The sequence below is a fragment of the Erythranthe guttata genome, chromosome 8 (assembly GCF_056151865.1).
Source record: "Erythranthe guttata isolate IM_541 chromosome 8, IM_541, whole genome shotgun sequence".
Classification (NCBI taxonomy): domain Eukaryota; kingdom Viridiplantae; phylum Streptophyta; class Magnoliopsida; order Lamiales; family Phrymaceae; genus Erythranthe; species Erythranthe guttata.
In genome coordinates, this window is record NC_142540.1 from 21769619 (window position 1) to 21787328 (window position 17710).

Here is a 17710-nt window from a genome sequence, read left to right on the forward strand (position 1 = left end):
ATACGACGCTGGATTATCAATCTTCACTTTGCAGCACGTCCATTGCTCCGCACGGTTGAAATCCGTTCAGCGCTGAATCCCTCGGCGGATCGACCTCCTCCCGAGATCTTCTAAGCTCTCCTCCCGAAGAACCGATCTTCTTTTCACGTGAAAGACGCAAACCTTTGAATATATTTCTCTTCTCGAAAAAGATCAAATATCAGGAGCAGCAACGTAAAAAGAGTAGAAAATTATTTTTCTCTCTCACAAAAAGAACTGCCTTACAACACGCTGGTGCTCCTATATTTATACTTCCTTGGTTGAATAGACGAGCCCTACAAAACAATAGAGCCCATTAGGTTAGTTTCAATCTTACGTAAGGAAAAGGAATTGTGTGATAAGGAAAGTCTTTGTCGAGGAAATTCCTTGTTAACACATGACTCGCACTATTAAATAAATTAATGACAAAATAAGAGTTTAAAACATTAAGGAAACTTCCCTAGCTTTAGACACACGTTTTTCACACGTGCTGAAAAATAAAGTCAGAATCCTCTCGAATTCTAACAACGTCCTTTTGGTTTTAGGCCTTCTCAAAATCATCTTTTACATTGCTCCGATTCCGTCATGCTTGTTAAAGATCTGGTTATTAAAGAAAGTTTGTCTTGAACTTTGACCTTCTCACTCTCACATTTCCCCCTCATGTGGTGAATGAAATTAAAAAAGATTCAAATCTCTTATTTGGTTGTGCCATAAACTCTTTTCTGGAGACCCTCCAAGTCAGTGAATTCCTTCTCAAAAGAGTGCTTACATGGTTGATCAATCTCCCCGTTTTCATAACCTAAACAGTCCCCACTCTTTCAAGTGGAAAAACGCCTCGAACCTAAACTTCACAACAAGCACAAACTCTTATTCTGAAGGATTATTAACGATCTTCATCACACAAAGTCTAAACTTAACGGTCTCTTCCATGTTGACAGCCTTGATTGATTGCTTACTCTATAATAATTGTATTGAAAGTGTCGATCATCTTTTTTATCAATTGTCCTTTTACTTATCATGTTTGGTTTATCTGAAAATGGAATTTCGAACTTGACCCCTTCATGAACTCCATTGTTAATGATTGGCTTGCTCTTGATAAAAAGATTATTTTTTTCCACGAGAGAGGAATTTATTATACTTGTTGGGATTTTGTTTGATCTTATCTAGTTCAATAGAAATAAGAAAGCTCATGTTTCTCCCTCTCTTGATCCATTGTAATTCATAATGGTAAAGAATATTTTCTTATTTATATAACCGATCATATGGTAAGTCACAAATTGGGAGAACTTGTACCTACTTAAAATTTTCGAGGACATGCAAACAGCGATAATAAAACTGGTCGTTAATCTTATCTTAAAAAAAAATATAGATATTAGGATTCATTTAATGGGAGCGAAACCTTATGCTAAGGCTAAGGAAGAACAAAAGGAAAGTATACGCTTTAGGTCGACATATATCTCTATCTGCTGACAAAGCAAAAAGAGTTATCGATCAAATTCGTAGCCGTTCGTATGTGGATAAACTTGTGATGCGCTATATTTTTTAAAAGAATTTATGGAAGAGACTTTTATCGAGACCAAAGGTATAGTCCTTGACTCCTTGTTACTATGAAAATCAACTTTCAGCTAATTACCCCAAAATAAAAAGGTACTATTAACTTGCGTAAAAATTGAAAATCATATGGTAATATGATCATAAATAAAAATTTATTCAAGTCATAAGAATTGAAATACATCATTCATAATCAATGCAATTAATTTAATTGTTACACTTTTGCACCATAAACTCAATGGCTTTTAACGAAAGCGAATGCAGGAACTTGTTCTCTTTGACGGTTCTGTTGGCAAAGGTGAAACTGCACAAAAAGAATATAATCCTCTCTCATTCTTGTTAAAACCTACCCAAAGTTATTGCATCCACCAAGCAACGACAGAGAAACGGAGGTGATTATTAAGTCGCTTCGTCAGCTACAAGTGGGGGAATGAAAGAACAACCTTGGAGCGTTTGCTCGAAAATGTGGCCTATCTTTAACAACTTCTCCTGCAATAATATTTAGGTTTATGAATACCAATAAAGACTTCAATCGAGATTCATTTGGCCTTAAAGGGAGGCAACAGGTGATTTAAGCCTACATGCAGAGATATTGATTAAGAACGAAATCCCAGTAATTTCAGGCAAAGATCAATTTTGAGTAATTCAATATACAACCGATAATTATTGTCCCCGACTCAATAACCCAGAATAAAGATACCAAAAATTGCCCTACCTCGTTAAATGCTGCTCCAATCATTTGAAATCCAACAGGCAGGCCAGCGGGGCCCCCTTCAACAAATCCACACGGTAAAACCAATGCAGGTAGACCGGCCAAGTTCACGTTCACCTGCATCAAATTGTTAAAGTTATCGCAAAGAGTCCGCAAATAAAACCACCCACTGTTTCAGAATAGATACTTAAAAAGGGAATTATTTTTTTTCATTTTTTTTATGACTCTCGTTTTTTTAAAGAATGAACCGCAGCCAAATGAAAATGTTTAATCCAAAATAAATAAAGGTATATAGAGACTCACAGTCATTATATCTCCTGCATACATGGCCAATGGGTCGTTTTTCTTCTCACCTGGACAAGTATCAGTTTTATTACGACCATTTCCAAGGTGACCTCGTAAATAAGTAACAATGAGGGTGCATAAAGCAAAGGGCAAAAGTAAAGACAACATATAACAGAGAAAAAGTCAAAAGGAGCAGTTTGCTATACCAATCTTATAAGCGACAGATGGAGCAGCGGGAGATATCAAGATATCGTATTTGTCTAAAGCATCTTTGAAGCTCTTTCGGATTATGGTCCTCACCTGAAATATCAGCTTATTCATCAATTTTCTCTCGTATGTGAAATTACGTAAGACCATATCAGAATCTTCAGAACAGAACTTTATGAAACAATTATATAAATCACTTCTAGGGCGAAAGCTCGTCATTTTAGCAGTCATTGTCAAACCTGTTGTGCACGCTTGTAATATGCATCATAATAACCAGCGGATAGAGCATATGTACCCATTAGAATTCTCATTTTAACCTGCAATAATAAAAAAATACGTTGCTCGAGTAAGTAATAGGAAAAAGATTCTTTCAGCCACAAATACGTTGGAGAATGACGGAGAATGTTTTCCATAAATGTATGCTTAAATCGGAAACACAGAGTACATAGCGAACAAAATTATTTCCATTATTTTTTTTTAATTTGTACCTCGGAACCAAACCCTTGTGCGCGGGAATCCCCGTAAAGAGAACTAAGTTCATCACCAAAGACTTGGTTTCCATATCTGCACAAATCAAAACGTAGAAACAGAAGGTTATTCACTGCTGCATGACGTATTTGCTATATGTTTAACCTTCCCAATTTATATGGCTACCATAAGTCAATAACAACCTCAGCACAATCACATCCCCAAATACTTAGGCCTCGTTTGGTTGGAGAGACAAGCCATGATTAATTAAATAACTAGACTTTATTTGATGTTTGGTAAATTCAATAATTTTCCGGGTCAACCCGGAAATATTATTTTATCATATGAGGTCTAATAATACAATTGGGTTATTAGATTATTTAATTTTATCTCGGCTAATCAACCAAACGAGGCCTTATTATTATAAGTGCTAAAACAGACAAAGGTTAGAATATAACCTAACACCATCATAGCGAGACAAATTTGACGACGATTCACAGGAAGCAAGAATGTAGTATGCCGGTAAACCAAGGGAGAATGACGGTAAGGAGACCTGAATATCCAAAAACGAATGTACTAAGAACCCTATCATTATTTTTTAATAAAAATATATGAGGGAAAGAAGTACCTCTGATGCAGTGCATCCAAGATCTTCTAAATGGGAAACAGCATTACGGATTGAAGAGATCACTTCCGAGTCAACTCCATCTTCAAGGGTTTCACGAATAACACCAACTTTCAGTCCTTGCAAGGGTTTAGATTCCATGTCATCTATTGAAATAAACTGTGATGCATAGTCGAAAATTTCCTGAAAAGAATAGCTACATTGTTATTAGTACAAGTTCGTTCATAAGAGATGATTTTCTTTATAGTGTTCTACTGAGCTTGACCGAGCTTCACAGAAATGGCTGTTTTGCAAGTTGATTAAGATTTTTTAGGTTGGAGCTTATAAGTTGCTTTTGAAGAGCTTATATACTTAGCCAAACACCCTCTCGATGGTAATCAATAACCAAGGTAGTAAAATTGGGAATGCAAGTAAAATCGAAAGGGGGCTGTAAAATCGAATCGTAAAATCGTAAGATTTTACGAATGTTGTAAATTTATATAGCATGATTAATTATATAAGTCTCCAACATAGATAAACATTTTCTAACATAAATAAAGTATGTCCCAACATATATAAAACGTTGCTGTTGATTATTTGATTAGTTTTGGTCGTTGTTATTCGTTCTAGGGTTCAGTCTTCCGCAAATTTCAAAATTAGTCGTGTTATAGTTAGGCAATTTAACTTATTTTGAATTGGAAAAAAATGAATTTGGCCCAACATACTGACTTCTAGGCTACTTATGATCCCAATGTAATGTCATATAATATTTGTAGATTTTAAAGATTTGAAGGTAGAGGTTAGTAAAATTTATAATTGATACCTTGTCGATAATTCCATTGTATTGTAGACATCAACATGATTTGATACAATTAGATTAAAAAAGAATTCAGAATTTTTACCTGTTTGCTACTTGTTGCATCGAAGTTATCATGTCCAGAAATCGCCTGAAGAAGAATTCCAGCATCAGCAACAGACGAACCAAAGCATCCAATAACATCCAAGGACGAAGCATAAGCCACGAGTCCATATCTCGAGACACGCCCATAAGTCGGCTTCAGTCCAACAACACCACAAAAAGAAGCTGGTTGCCTAACACTGCCACCTGTATCACTTCCCAAAGCCACCATGCATTGTCTGGCTGATACAGCTGCAGCTGAGCCGCCTGATGATCCTCCCGGGACCCGCGTCAAATCCCATGGATTAGCCGTCACCTAACGAATACGAACATGCTTCACCTGAGTAAACCATTTTCAGTTACGTAATGTAAAACTGAGGGCCTAATTTTTTGCTTCTTTAATTTATCATCTCCGAAAAAAAGAAAGTAACAACTATCTTCTTTAGAAATTGATTCTATGTGACCGTGAGTTGTGATTATTGACGCTTCGAACTTAGAAGTTTTTCATCAGTTATCTACGTGGTAATAAGAGAACACGTGATTAATCTTGTTACTCTAATTACAGTAAAGGCCAGGTGCAACGGGACTTCATTAGAGTTCTTATTTTTGAAGAAAACCAATATATAGTAGAAGACATGAATTATTTATATTTCTTAAAATAAATGTGGCAAATAGAAGATTCTTTCAAGATGTCCATTCCTCAGAACACCTCTTCTTCAGGCTGCTTGGATTTAATTAAAAATAACGAAAGAAATGAATCAAGAAACACAATCACTGAATTTTTATTTATTTTTTGCAAAGTGTGTATCTGCTCCTTGAAACACAATCACGGATCTTTTATTTTTGTTCTGTAAATTGCGTATCTGCTTCTTTCTCCTGGAAAAAACGGTCAAATGATGTATTTTTTATCGGTTAGTAACTAAATAAATCAGTTAAACGACGTATTCTATATCACCAAGACTGCAGAACTGTGATGAACGAAGACCAGAGAAACTTTTGGCAAAAATTAAAATTGCTAACGTATGTTATTTGTCCAAGAAAATAACACATAGATATCATCAAATGTACTCTGCATTCAGAAATATTTTGACCCGTTTTTTATGTTTTCTGAAACTTCGAATTAGGACACTGACTTTCAATTACCGATCACAGCTAACAATGGCGATCGGTGAAACTAATCATCTCACGCAAGAAAGCTTCGTTTTCAAGGTTTACTTAAAATGCAGTATGTCGAGACGTCACGAATCGTAACTTTCTGCTAACAACATTAAATTAAAATGCGGATGATAACAAATTCACGCACATAACTCGTATATCAATAACAAAACATTCATATCGATAACAAATCATATTACCAAAAAAATCGAAATAAAAACAAAAACTAACTTGATAAGCAGAGCCTTCCGTTGTACTGCCCATCCCAAATTCATCCAAATTGGTCTTCCCAACAACAATGGCACCACTCTCCCTCAGCTTCCTCACAGCCGTGGCATCGTACGGCGGACGGTAATTTTCCAAGAGCTTCGATCCGGCAGTCGAGGGCATATCGTGTGTGCAGATATTATCCTTAACCCCGACCAAAACCCCAGCGAGTGGACCCACCGCCTCATTGTTCTTAATCTTCCTATCCAAATCCTCGGCCTGTTTTAAAACGGTTTCGTCGGGAGAGACGTACAGGAAGCTGCTGAGTTGGGGCTCGCTGCGGCGGAGGCGGTGGAGAAACGATTTGGCGAGGTCCACGGCGGAGGTTTGGCGGGAGAGCAGGGATTTGCGGGTGGTGAGGATTTGGGAGGGCGGCGGCGGCGGAGTTGCGGCGGAGGAGGTGGGGATTGGGGAAGTGTGGAGGCATTTCAGAGTGGTGGTGGCGGTGGCGGTGGCGGTGGTGGTGGTGGTGGTGGAGCGGAGAAAGCGTGGGGTTTGGGCTGAGGATAGCATTTTCCTTTTTTTTTTTGGTGAGAGGAAAAGGGAGGGGTTTTAGCTTTGCTTTGGATATGATACCAATTAATTTTGTTTGTGATTTAAATGTGTGAACTTTGAATTGAACAAAATGTTATTTTTTTATGGAGCTCTTGCATATTATATCCAAGGTTCTAAAAGGCGGTTATCGGGTACGTGGCGGTTAGGGACCGCCACACGATAAATCGGCGCGGCGGTGATTTATCGGAGATAAATCGGAAATATATCGGTTTTTAAATTTAGTGTAATATATTTCTAAATATTATTTGTAAATACTCAAAATATATATAAAAAAATATTTAAACATAATTCTATCCTATCATTCATATTTTATTATATAATTCTAATTACTCAATAAATAACAAAAATTTAAAAACAATAAGATCATAATATAATAAAAGATTCTTACGAAATACAAATACCAGGCAAGTCTTTCGCATCAACAATTAATATAAACACAACAAAGCATAAATTGCGGGGTAGTACTTGGTTTGGTTTTGGAAGTTGAAAGAATTGGAGAAAAACAAAAAATCAAAACATATTTTCATTTTAATTTAAATTAAAAAAAAAAAAAAAAAAAACCGATTTAAAAAAACCGCCGCAAACCGCCTCGCCGTAAAAAACCGATATTCCAAACCGCCTCAACAAAATCGTAAAGGTTTATAACCGATACCGATATGGCGGCCGATATATCGACCGCCACGACCGATATTTAGAACACTGATTATATCTAAGTAAATAATCGAGTCGAGCTTCAACGAGCTTTAAAATTTAGTCGAACACGAATCAAGGTTGAGTTATTTTGAGCTCACGCTGGCCTTCGTAGCTTATCAAACGAAAATATGTATTCAAGTTTGGTTCGTTACACTAACATAACTAGGTTAGACGAGCAATTTTGAACAAATTTGAATCGAGTATCGAGTAGCTTGGTTTGATTTTCAGCTCTAATGAGATTATTTGCAAGACGAATTAAACTACATGCACAATACCAAAATAAAGATTTCAATATTAGAAGCAGAGTATATTTTTAAGGTTGTTAAAAGTGGGAATCGGGTTCGAGACAGTTAGGCACTGCCTCATGATTGATCGGCGCGGCGGTGATTAATAGGCAATAAATCCGAAAATAAATCAGTTTTTCAAATCTAATCTAATATATTTTGAAATATTATTTGTAAGTACTCTAAAAATATATAAAAAGATATTTAAACATGATTATATTCCATCGTGTATATATATTCTAATCACGCAATTAACTTTTTTTTTAACAGAATCACGTAATTAACTTTAATAATATTATCATAATAGAATAAAAATCCTTACAAAATATAAACACAACGAAAATTTTCTCCATTCAAAATTATGTTTGAACATTGCAAGCATATATATTAGGACATTTAAAACTAACGATTAACATAAACAAAACAAATCATAAACTCATTTTCAATTAAAAGCCCAATTTTTTATTGGAAACAAAAAAACCGATTTTGGACCGATTTTTGCCACAAAAGTTTGACCCGCCTTCAAGGTTTGACCGGCTCAACCCACTTCGGACCACCTCATAGCCAAAACCTGATTTTTCAAACATGTACACCAAAATAGTTTCGTCCCCGATATACCACCTAAACCTAACAAAATTACAATTAGTCTTCGATGGCAGCCTCCACCGGTTAATTGGTACAAACTAAACATCGACGGATCAGCCCTCATGAACCCCGGAAAAGCCGGCATAGGCGGTATTATCAGAGATAATACAGGAACATTTATAATGGCATTTGCAAAGAATATTGGGTATACTACTAATAATGCAGCAGAAATGTGGGCACTATACTTTGGTTTAAAAAAGGCAAAAGAACTTGATATACATCGACTTGTTATTGACACCGACTCATCTTTTCTTTTCTCTTGCCTTAACAGGAAGGAAGCTCCTCCCAGCCGCCTGCAAACTCTTCTGAAGGACCTTCGCAGAATACTATCTAAATTCTCAGAAGTGGTGGTTAACTTTTGCTATCGGGAACTAAATTACGTAGCGGATGTATTAGCTAAAACGGGGACATCCTTAGATACGGATGAAATTTTGTTGTACGATAGTTGCCCCAGTTTTTTAGAATATTATATGTATCAGGACCTTTTCTCAGTGTACTCTTGTAGTACATCCAATCCTTGTAATCGTACTATGGTTTTAAGTTCTTAATAATATAATATCGTTTGTTCTTGTTCAAAAAAACATGTACACCAAAATTATAAATGTATTGGACCGCCTCCACCTCGGAGACCGATTAATCGGCCGCCTCGGTCGATTTTTAGAACACTGATATTTTCTATGGTATTTTTTTCTCGTGGAATGTGGGATCCGACCACCAGCGACATGGGTATTTTGCTGGCAAGGCCCGGGTACCGGGTGGAATCGGAGGTCTTGAGAGCAAATTAGTGGAGGACGATTTCTTAGAAGATCGGAGAACAAGCACCGTTCGTGTTCATGTTCTGGTCACTAGTTCATGTGCTTTAAAACCCAACGATTGATATAGAAGCTTCTTTAGTAAATCCATTTTAAATTTACCATGCACAAAGGAGGTCTCGATGAACCAATGCATCTAGTTCAATCGGGACATATGTATCGAAGGGATCGTACTGTACGTTAACTATATCACACGGTTCTTACAGGCACTTCATTTGTATCTAGGGAATCATGATGCGTAGTTGTTAGACGTCAACGACGCGCACATGTTAGCGAAGCTCTTTGAAATTGCGCAGTTCACGCACGTGATTCACCTGGCAGCGCAGGCCGGTGTACGTTACGCCATGGAGAATCCGCACTCGTACGTGCACAACAACATAGCGGGTCTGGTTACCTTCCTCGAAGCGTGCAAAACCGCCAACCCGCAACCCGCTATTGTGGGGGCCAGCTCCAGCTCCGTTTACGGGTTGAACGAGAAGGCTCCATTTTCCGAGTCCGGACCGACCGACCAGCTTCGCTATACGCCGCAACAAAACAAGGCGGGGAGGAAATAACCCACACTTACAACCACATCTATGGGCTTTCGATAACCGGGTTGCGGTTCTTCACGGTTTACGGGCCGTGGGGCAGGCCCGACATGGCGTATTTCTCCTTCACAAAGAATATCTTGCAGGGGAAACGATCACGATTTACCGGGGCAAGAACCAGATCGAGTTGGCCCGTGATTTCACCTACATCAACGACATTGTAAAGGGTTGTGTGGCGTCACTAGACACATCAAAGAGGAGCACCGAGTCGGGTAGGAAGAAATGGGGCCCGGCTCAGTTTCGGATCTTTAATATGGGCAACACCTCGCCAGTGACGGTGCCGATGGTGGGGATATTGGAGAAGCAACTGAAAACGAAGGCGTAGAAGAATGTTGTCGGAATGCCGGGAAACGGCGACGTTCCGTTTACACATGCGAATATAAGCTCGGCCTGTACGGAATTAAGGTACAAGCCCACAACCGATTTGCAAACCGGGTTGAAAAAGTTTGTTAGATGGTATTTATCTTATTACGGCAACAATCACGGTGAATCTATAGAGTAATTTAATTTTTATTTTATTTTTTTCTCTGCGGTGGGTTTTTAGTCTTTTAGCGGTTGATTTTTTAATTATTTATTTTCTATTCTTTAATTTTTAATTCTAAAGGGTGGAAGGAAAAAAAAAAAAAACTATTTCGCTACTTTAACCGATAATTATTCAAGGTATGGGTATGTGTACTTGATGAAGTACAAGTCTGAAACTTTTGAAAAGTTTAAAGATTTTAGACATGAAGTAGAAAAACAACTCGGACGAAGTATTAAGAAACTACGATCAGATCGTGGTGGAGAATACTTAAGTATCGAGGTCATTGATTATCTAAAAGAGAATGGAATGCAATCTCAATGGACTCCACCTGAAACTCCTCAATTAAATGGAATTTTCGAACGTCGGAATAGAACTTTGTTAGACATAGTTCGTTTTATGATAGGGTTCACCAACTTACCGGCATACTTGTGGGGTCACGCACTTCGCACTGCAGTGTATTTGCTGAATAGAGTTAACACCAAGGCGGTTTAATCTACACCATACGAACTTTGGCATTCCCGGAAGCCCAACATCAAACATTTTAAGATATGGGATTGTCCCGCTTATGTTAAGCGATTAATGGGAGACAAGTTAGATAGTAGATCTAACTTGTTCTACTTTGTGGGATATCCTGAGGACAATGGGATACGAATTTCATTATGTGACGGAAGCAAAAATGTTTGTTTCAAGAAATGCCACATTTCTAGAAATAGAGTTTCTATCAGATAGAAAAGGCAGCATGATAGAACTTGAAGTAGTTCAAGAACCACAAAGTGAAGTTCAAGCACAAGAACAACTAAACGAACCAATACAACAATCCAGTAATATACCTCATGAACCTCAGTACGCAAATCCCAAAGAGTTCGAAAAGTGCCTGATAGGTTATTCTTCATAAAAAATGATGAAGATCATATTGAACTTGGACGAAATCCAAGGACATACAATGAGGGTGTATCAGATACAAACCTAGGACATTGGCTAAATGCCATGAAATTCGAGATGGGTTCCATGTACTCCAACAAGGTGTGGACCTTGGCAGATCCACTCAAGGGAATAGTTTCCATAGGCTGCAAATGGATCTATAAGAAGAACATTCGAGTGGATGGAAAGGTGTCGACCTACAAGGCTAGATTGGTAGCAAAAGGATACATGCAAAGACAAGGTGTTGACTATGAGGAAACCTCTTCGCCAGTTGCAATGCTGAAGTCCATTAGGATTTTGCTGGCCATAGCTGCGTGGTAGGACTACAAAATATGGCAAATGGATGTGAAGACCGCTTTCCTTGATGGAGACATTGAGGAAGAAATTTACATGGCGCAACCGGAAGGCTTCATATCTTCTGCAAGTGAGCAAAAGGTTTGCAAACTCCAGAGATCCATTTATGGATTGAAACAAGCATCCCGTGGTTGGAACATAAGCTTCGACTCAATTACCAAAGAATTTGACTTTGAGAAGAACCCGAAGGAACCATGTGTATACAAGAAGGTTAGTGGTAGGGCAGTGATATTTTTGGTGCTTTATGTTGATGACATTCTACTCATTGGGAATGACATAGGAATGTTACAACAAACTAAAGCATGGTTGTCCACACGTTTCTCAATGAAGGATTTGGGAGAAGCATCTTACATATTATGAATACACATCTAAAGAGATATAGCTGGAAAAATGTTGGACTTATCCCAAACCATGTACATAGATATCGTTATGAAACGGTTTAGCATGGATGAATCCAAGAAGGGATTCATGCCAATGTCCCATAGGATTCGTCTCTCGAAATCCATGTGTCCTCAGACACTTAGTGAAATCGAGGAGATGAAAATGACGTCATATGTTTCTGCCGTAGGAAGCATAATGTATGGCATGCTGTGTACAAGACCCGATATTGCGTATAACAAGGTTGTAACAAGCGGTAATCGGGTCGGATGCGGCCAGGCACCGACTCACGATTAATCGGTGCTGTGGTGATTAATCGGTGATAAATCCGATATAAATCGATTTTTTAAATTTAATATAATATATTTCTAAATATTATTTATAAATACTCAAAACATATATAAACATATATTTTAATATAGTTATATCTCCATCATACATATATCCTAATAACATAATAAAAATTTAATAATAATAAGATCATAATACATAAATATCCTTATATAATATAAAAAAAAAAAGTCATTTTTTTTAATTTACATTTATTCTTGAACATTCTTGGCATACATCATTAGTTCTTTAACAATAACAGTTAACATAAACAAAATAAAGCACAAACTCATATTTTTTTATTAAAATACAAATTTTTATTTTGAATTAAAAAAAAAAAAAAAAAAAAAAAAACAATTTTTGTCACCGAGTTTGACCCGCCTTAAAGGTTTGACCGCCTCATAAAGCCTCGGACCGCCTCAGACCGCCCAAAACCGCCTCACAGGCGAAAAACCGATTGTTTAAACCTTTACACCACAATCTTAAAGGTTTGGAACCGCCTCCGCCTCGGAGACCGATTAATCGGCCACCTCGGCCGATTTTTAGAACACTGGCTATGAGTATCACAAGCAGATATCAGTCTGACCCAGATCCAGCTCATTAAAAGGCTGTGAAAGATATTCTCAAGTACTTATGAAGAACTAGGGATATATTTTTGGTCTATGGGGATGCCGAGTTGAAATTAGAAGGTTTCACCAACTCTAGTTTTCAATCGGGTGTGGACGACTCAAAGTCGAACTCGGGATTTATATTCACGCTTAATGGTGGTGCCGTGTGTTGGAAGAGTTCTAAGAAAATCACGAGCGCAGATTTCACTATCGAAGTTGAGTATATTTCAGCATCGGAGGCTGCAAAATAAGCGATTTGGATAAGGAAATTCATCCAATAGTTGGGTGTTGTTCCAAATGCTAATGATCCAGTACCGTTGTACTGCGATAACACCGGAGCCGTGGCGTAAGCTAAGGAGCCGAGATCTCATCATAAATACAAGCATATTCTAAGGAAGTATCATGTGATCAGAGAGATCATTGATACATGTGAAGTTAAGGTAGAACGAGTCACCTCGGAAGAGAACGTAACAGACCCCTTTACAAAACCTTAGCCAAGATCGATCCACGAGAAACATCGGGAGTCGATGGGATTACGATTTATACGTAGTTGAATTTAAGTCAAGTGGGAGATTGTTAGAGTAGGCAACCAACAAGCCAACTTGTGGCTGTGGTCTTTCATTTATTATTGTGATAAATGATCGTTTTTCGCATTAACGATAATACATCTTTTGGAATTCCATATATTTGTCCCTTGCACAAGCATAAATATATTCCTTACAGTTATTACAATTACTTAAATATTTTATCTAGTAGGATCATGAGATATTTAGTTAAGTAATATAACTGTTAAACCATGTTCCTAGTCAACGGGTTACGCCTCCAATGAGGATATCGGCCTTTCCTATTCAAGACTATCACTTAGTGTATGTGTACTGCGTCTCATCAGTAAACGGTATTGTGATATCGGAAAACATAAGTGGGTGCTCATAAGTTGATGAGTTCACTGAACTCCGCCATCCTAGAAATCTCTAAGTGGTTCTCAATAATCGAGTAGAAATCTCTATGATATAGTTGTAGACCATTAGTCCTTAAGACCCAGACATCATCATAGAGGACCAACTGTATTGTGATGTGTCCCTGAGTTGCACCAAGGACCTCCCCAAGGCAGTGTTCGTGCAGTCCGAAATCTGGTGGGAGGTCTGTGCATAGTAGTCGGGGATTCAATCGCTAGAATAGTCTTGAATGTCCTGTGTGTTCTTATAGTTTGTAATTATTAAATCTATGGCCAGAGCTGACTAAGTGATGATTAGGGAATATAATTCTCTAAGTCATGCACGAAACGATTGCAACACTTAGAACGATCACACGGTTATTGAACTACAAAGGAGGTCTCGATGAACCAATGCCTCTAGTTCAATTGAGACATATGTATCGAAGGGATCGTACTGTACGTTAAATATATCACACGGTTCTTGCAGGCATTTCATTTGTATCTAGGGAATCATGATGCGTAGTTGCTAGAAGCCAATCTTGATTCGTTGGGTGATTAAGTTGAAACGAGTTTCATCTTAATTATAGCTCTAGGAACGATTTTAAACCACAGAGGCTTGTGAGCCCACGGCTAACTTACACCTGAACCATCGAGGGTCACACTGCTTGTGTACTTGAATTTATTAAATAAGCGGTCAAAGATTAAAACGTTTAATATTTGCATGATTGGAAGTCAATACAATTGAGTCCAACATTCATTATTTTGAATTCTGAATGAGAACAGGAAAAGGAAAGAAGTAGGCGATGATTTTAATGAACGGTCTAAACTGGGAAGTTTCTCAATTTAGCAGGTTTACTAAATTAGGGTTTCCAGTTTTAGAAATTGGAAATCGAGCATTGACACTCGTATCGACGAGGACGTTTCAATGATTCCGAAAATATAATTGTTATAATTTTCCAATCATTGGTTTGTGAGAAACGAGCAGAGAAAGACTAACGGATTTAAGTTGTTAGGCCCGGTCCAACTTAAGCCTTTTAGGGTTTGTACACAAGACACTATAAATACAAGATTTATAGGTCTTGCACAAACACAAGAAACCCTAGCCGCTCTCCTCACTCACGGCCGCTGCTCCGATTCAGATTCATCCTGCTTAAGCGTCTTCGTAAGTTCTTTTTCTCTTTCATCCACACTATTTTCTAGGTCTAAAATATATTTTTCACTACAAGCTTCACACGGATTTTCTTTGCTACAACCATTCTCGATATCGCCTGGGATATATTCAAGAGACATCAGAAACTTGATCTCTTCTAATTGTATCTCCAGTTTTCGGATTGATGCTTGAGTAGATTTCATTAATTCTTAAAGGATGGATTTCAAATAATTCTCTTCAATAGTAGGTTCTCTTTGTTTTGCATAATCGGTTTGAAAATCATCAAATTGCGGCTCTCGATGTTGAAAATCATTGAAAGCTTGGCTCGAAACGTTGTGCTCGTACGTGTTGGTGTATTTGTTCTAATAACCTCTATTGTATTATCGATGAAAATATTCACTTTCGATGCTTCCCAACATTGGCTAGTGTAATGATTTTCACCACATGCTGAACAAATAAGAGACGTATCATAGGTGTATTGGAGGTGTTCGCCAGACGAAAGCCATTCATATCCCGTTTGAGGTGTGCGAAAATTGTAACATGACATGTAACAAAAAAAAAAGGAAAATAAAAATAAAAATTAATCAGGGTGAATCGAAAGAATTATTCAAATCTAGAGTCAGAATAAATAGACAGTTTATTATATCCACCGGCAACGGTGCCAAAATATTGTTGGTGATTTTACCTACACGCAAGTGCACATATCGAACAAGTAATATAGTAGACTATTAAGTCCGGATATCGATCCCACGAGAAATATTCACCTATTTAATTTTAAGCGCTAAATTATCCCAACTATGTTCAAATCCACTGTACACAGTCTAATTTGGAAAAGATTACTAAATTAAATTAAATTACTAAAAAACAAATATCAATTAAAGCAAGTAATCATGAAGATTGATCAAATTAAAGGAGCCTAAAATTTTATCTTCCACCTGTGTGATTATCGATCCCTCAATTCGTTCAATTATGCAATCAAATAATTTGGATTACTAACTTGAGATGCTAAAGTAATCATAATCCGCTTCTGCGTGTATTATGATTCTATTATTCTAGACCGAATTACTGTATTCTTACGCAATTCAATCAAGAACAAATCATTAAGCACAAATCTCAATAATGACTACCTAAGAGGTTAACTATATTCCTGTGATAACACAACAAAGGTTCTTCTACCTAAGTTCTAATTGTTGAACCGATCTTCCGATTCTTGCATTCAAGAATAACAGTAAAGCACATAAAATGATAAAGTTCATGCACTTAATAAATCAAGTAAAAGAAATAATCCAAAATTAATACTTGCATAAAATCATAGAATTGGGTTCACAAATCCCACATAGGGTTATGATAAAGTCCTAGAAACTAAAATGTTAGCTACTCGTAATTCTTCTGATAAACAAAATAGAATTAATAAAAGGAAATAAGAAAAACTATGCTTGAGTCTTCGATCTTTGTTCTTCGCATTTTGTGGAGTAAAATTTCGTAACTAGAAAAGAGTTTATTTGTGCAATTAAAACTCACTTAATGTGCAGATTCGGGGTTTCAGACGGCTGTCTGAGATTTCAGGCCATTTTGGGACAGCCGTCTCAATTTTTCGTAGTTTACTGTCCTGTATCGCATCACGGGGCGGCGTCCCAGATTTTAGTACAAAATTGGGACGGTCGTCCGGAGCTTATGTCTGCACTTCAGTCGGTTTCTAATCCGTTTTTGACCTTGTTAGAGTTCGAATCTAGGCAAAATGCATGAGATACGAATTGTTAGCTTTCCAATGCCGTAGGAATCAGATGATTTGGAGTCCGGGTGAGGAATATATGGTCGAAATTGTGGACACTGCCAAAGTTGATGCGTGATTCTTTTCAATTCGATTTTATTTCTTTGATTGCAGTTTTTTCCTTTATTTTTGATCTTTTTTCCTTCGTGGTCACCTAATTCTCGTTTTTCACCTATAAAACACAAAATCTATCAATTAAAGCACACATATAATTAAATCTAAACAAAATATCTAGATTAAGTAAACGTATTGAGTGAAAATCTACACTCAACAATAATCGATTTTCACAGATGTATCATAGACTGATTATGCATGTTAGGGTTATAACTCATTACGAAGCTCTAGCATCTCAAATTAATAAAATATTTTGGTAGCTTGTATGATTAGGGGTTTTATTTCTAATAAGAAAACATCGGAGGGAGATGAAATTATAGGATATTTCAATTTGAATTAATCCTCCGTTATTTGCTTTTCCCATTTCTTTGTGTTTTTCATAGTTAGTCGTAGATTTAATTAATTGAAATCAAATTTTGTTGTGGATAAAAATAACTTGTGACAATTTGGGTATTTTTAAGTAGGAAATAAACTTGATCCATGTGGGTTCGCCATCCCAACTCTCGCTAGTTCTTTTTAAAATTGTTGTACCTCGTCGTCCCAAAATTATACTATAAACTTGGACCGTGGTATGAAGAAACATAAGGGTGTGTTAGCGCATCACTCAACGTTATACTTGAGTTTGATTCACTTAGGCTTCAAAATTTTACAATCGTACAAAGATAGAAGTTGTAGCCCTTCCAAATAAAAATTTCAATGCTTCTTGGATCACATAATTGGTGAGGGATCATGTCCTAAAGAGGATGAGTCTTTTGGGCGAGTTGAGTACCATAGGGTCTGAGATCGATGATAGACTCAAGTCGATATCGTTCTACAGTCGATGCCCATATTTTTTTTTTTTTGGACAATTTTCAACTCAACTACAACATCAATAAGATGATTTATT

The 17710-nt window shown here is 37.1% G+C and overlaps 1 protein-coding gene and 1 pseudogene across 1 annotated transcript; one reads left to right on the top strand and one right to left on the bottom strand.

The window, feature by feature from the left end:
- Positions 1–1710: 1710 nt before the first annotated feature.
- On the bottom strand, positions 1711–6795 carry LOC105965083 (Amidase family protein). Its single transcript, XM_012989596.2, has 10 exons — positions 6130–6795; positions 4748–5059; positions 3870–4049; positions 3700–3794; positions 3262–3337; positions 3013–3090; positions 2773–2866; positions 2585–2634; positions 2285–2398; positions 1711–2058 (listed from the first exon to the last, which is right to left on the bottom strand). The coding sequence occupies exons 1-10, from the start codon at positions 6676–6678 to the stop codon at positions 1969–1971; spliced, it is 1638 nt and encodes a 545-aa protein (XP_012845050.2). The 5' UTR covers positions 6679–6795; the 3' UTR covers positions 1711–1968.
- A 1609-nt stretch (positions 6796–8404) lies between these two features.
- LOC148768816 (UDP-glucuronate 4-epimerase 1 pseudogene) lies at positions 8405–10245 on the top strand (annotated as a pseudogene).
- Positions 10246–17710: the final 7465 nt, after the last annotated feature.

What these genes read in the sequence shown, in the direction of transcription:
- LOC105965083 (XM_012989596.2), bottom strand. Translation starts at nt 6,678, where the DNA reads ATGCTATCCTCAGCCCAAACCCCACGCTTTCTCCGCTCCACCACCACC. An exon ending in ATTACAAGCGTGCACAACAG is followed by an intron (nt 2,867 to 3,012) that starts GTTTGACAATGA and finishes CTGATATTTCAG; the next exon opens with GTGAGGACCATAATCCGAAA. An exon ending in TTGGAGCAGCATTTAACGAG is followed by an intron (nt 2,059 to 2,284) that starts GTAGGGCAATTT and finishes ATATTATTGCAG; the next exon opens with GAGAAGTTGTTAAAGATAGG.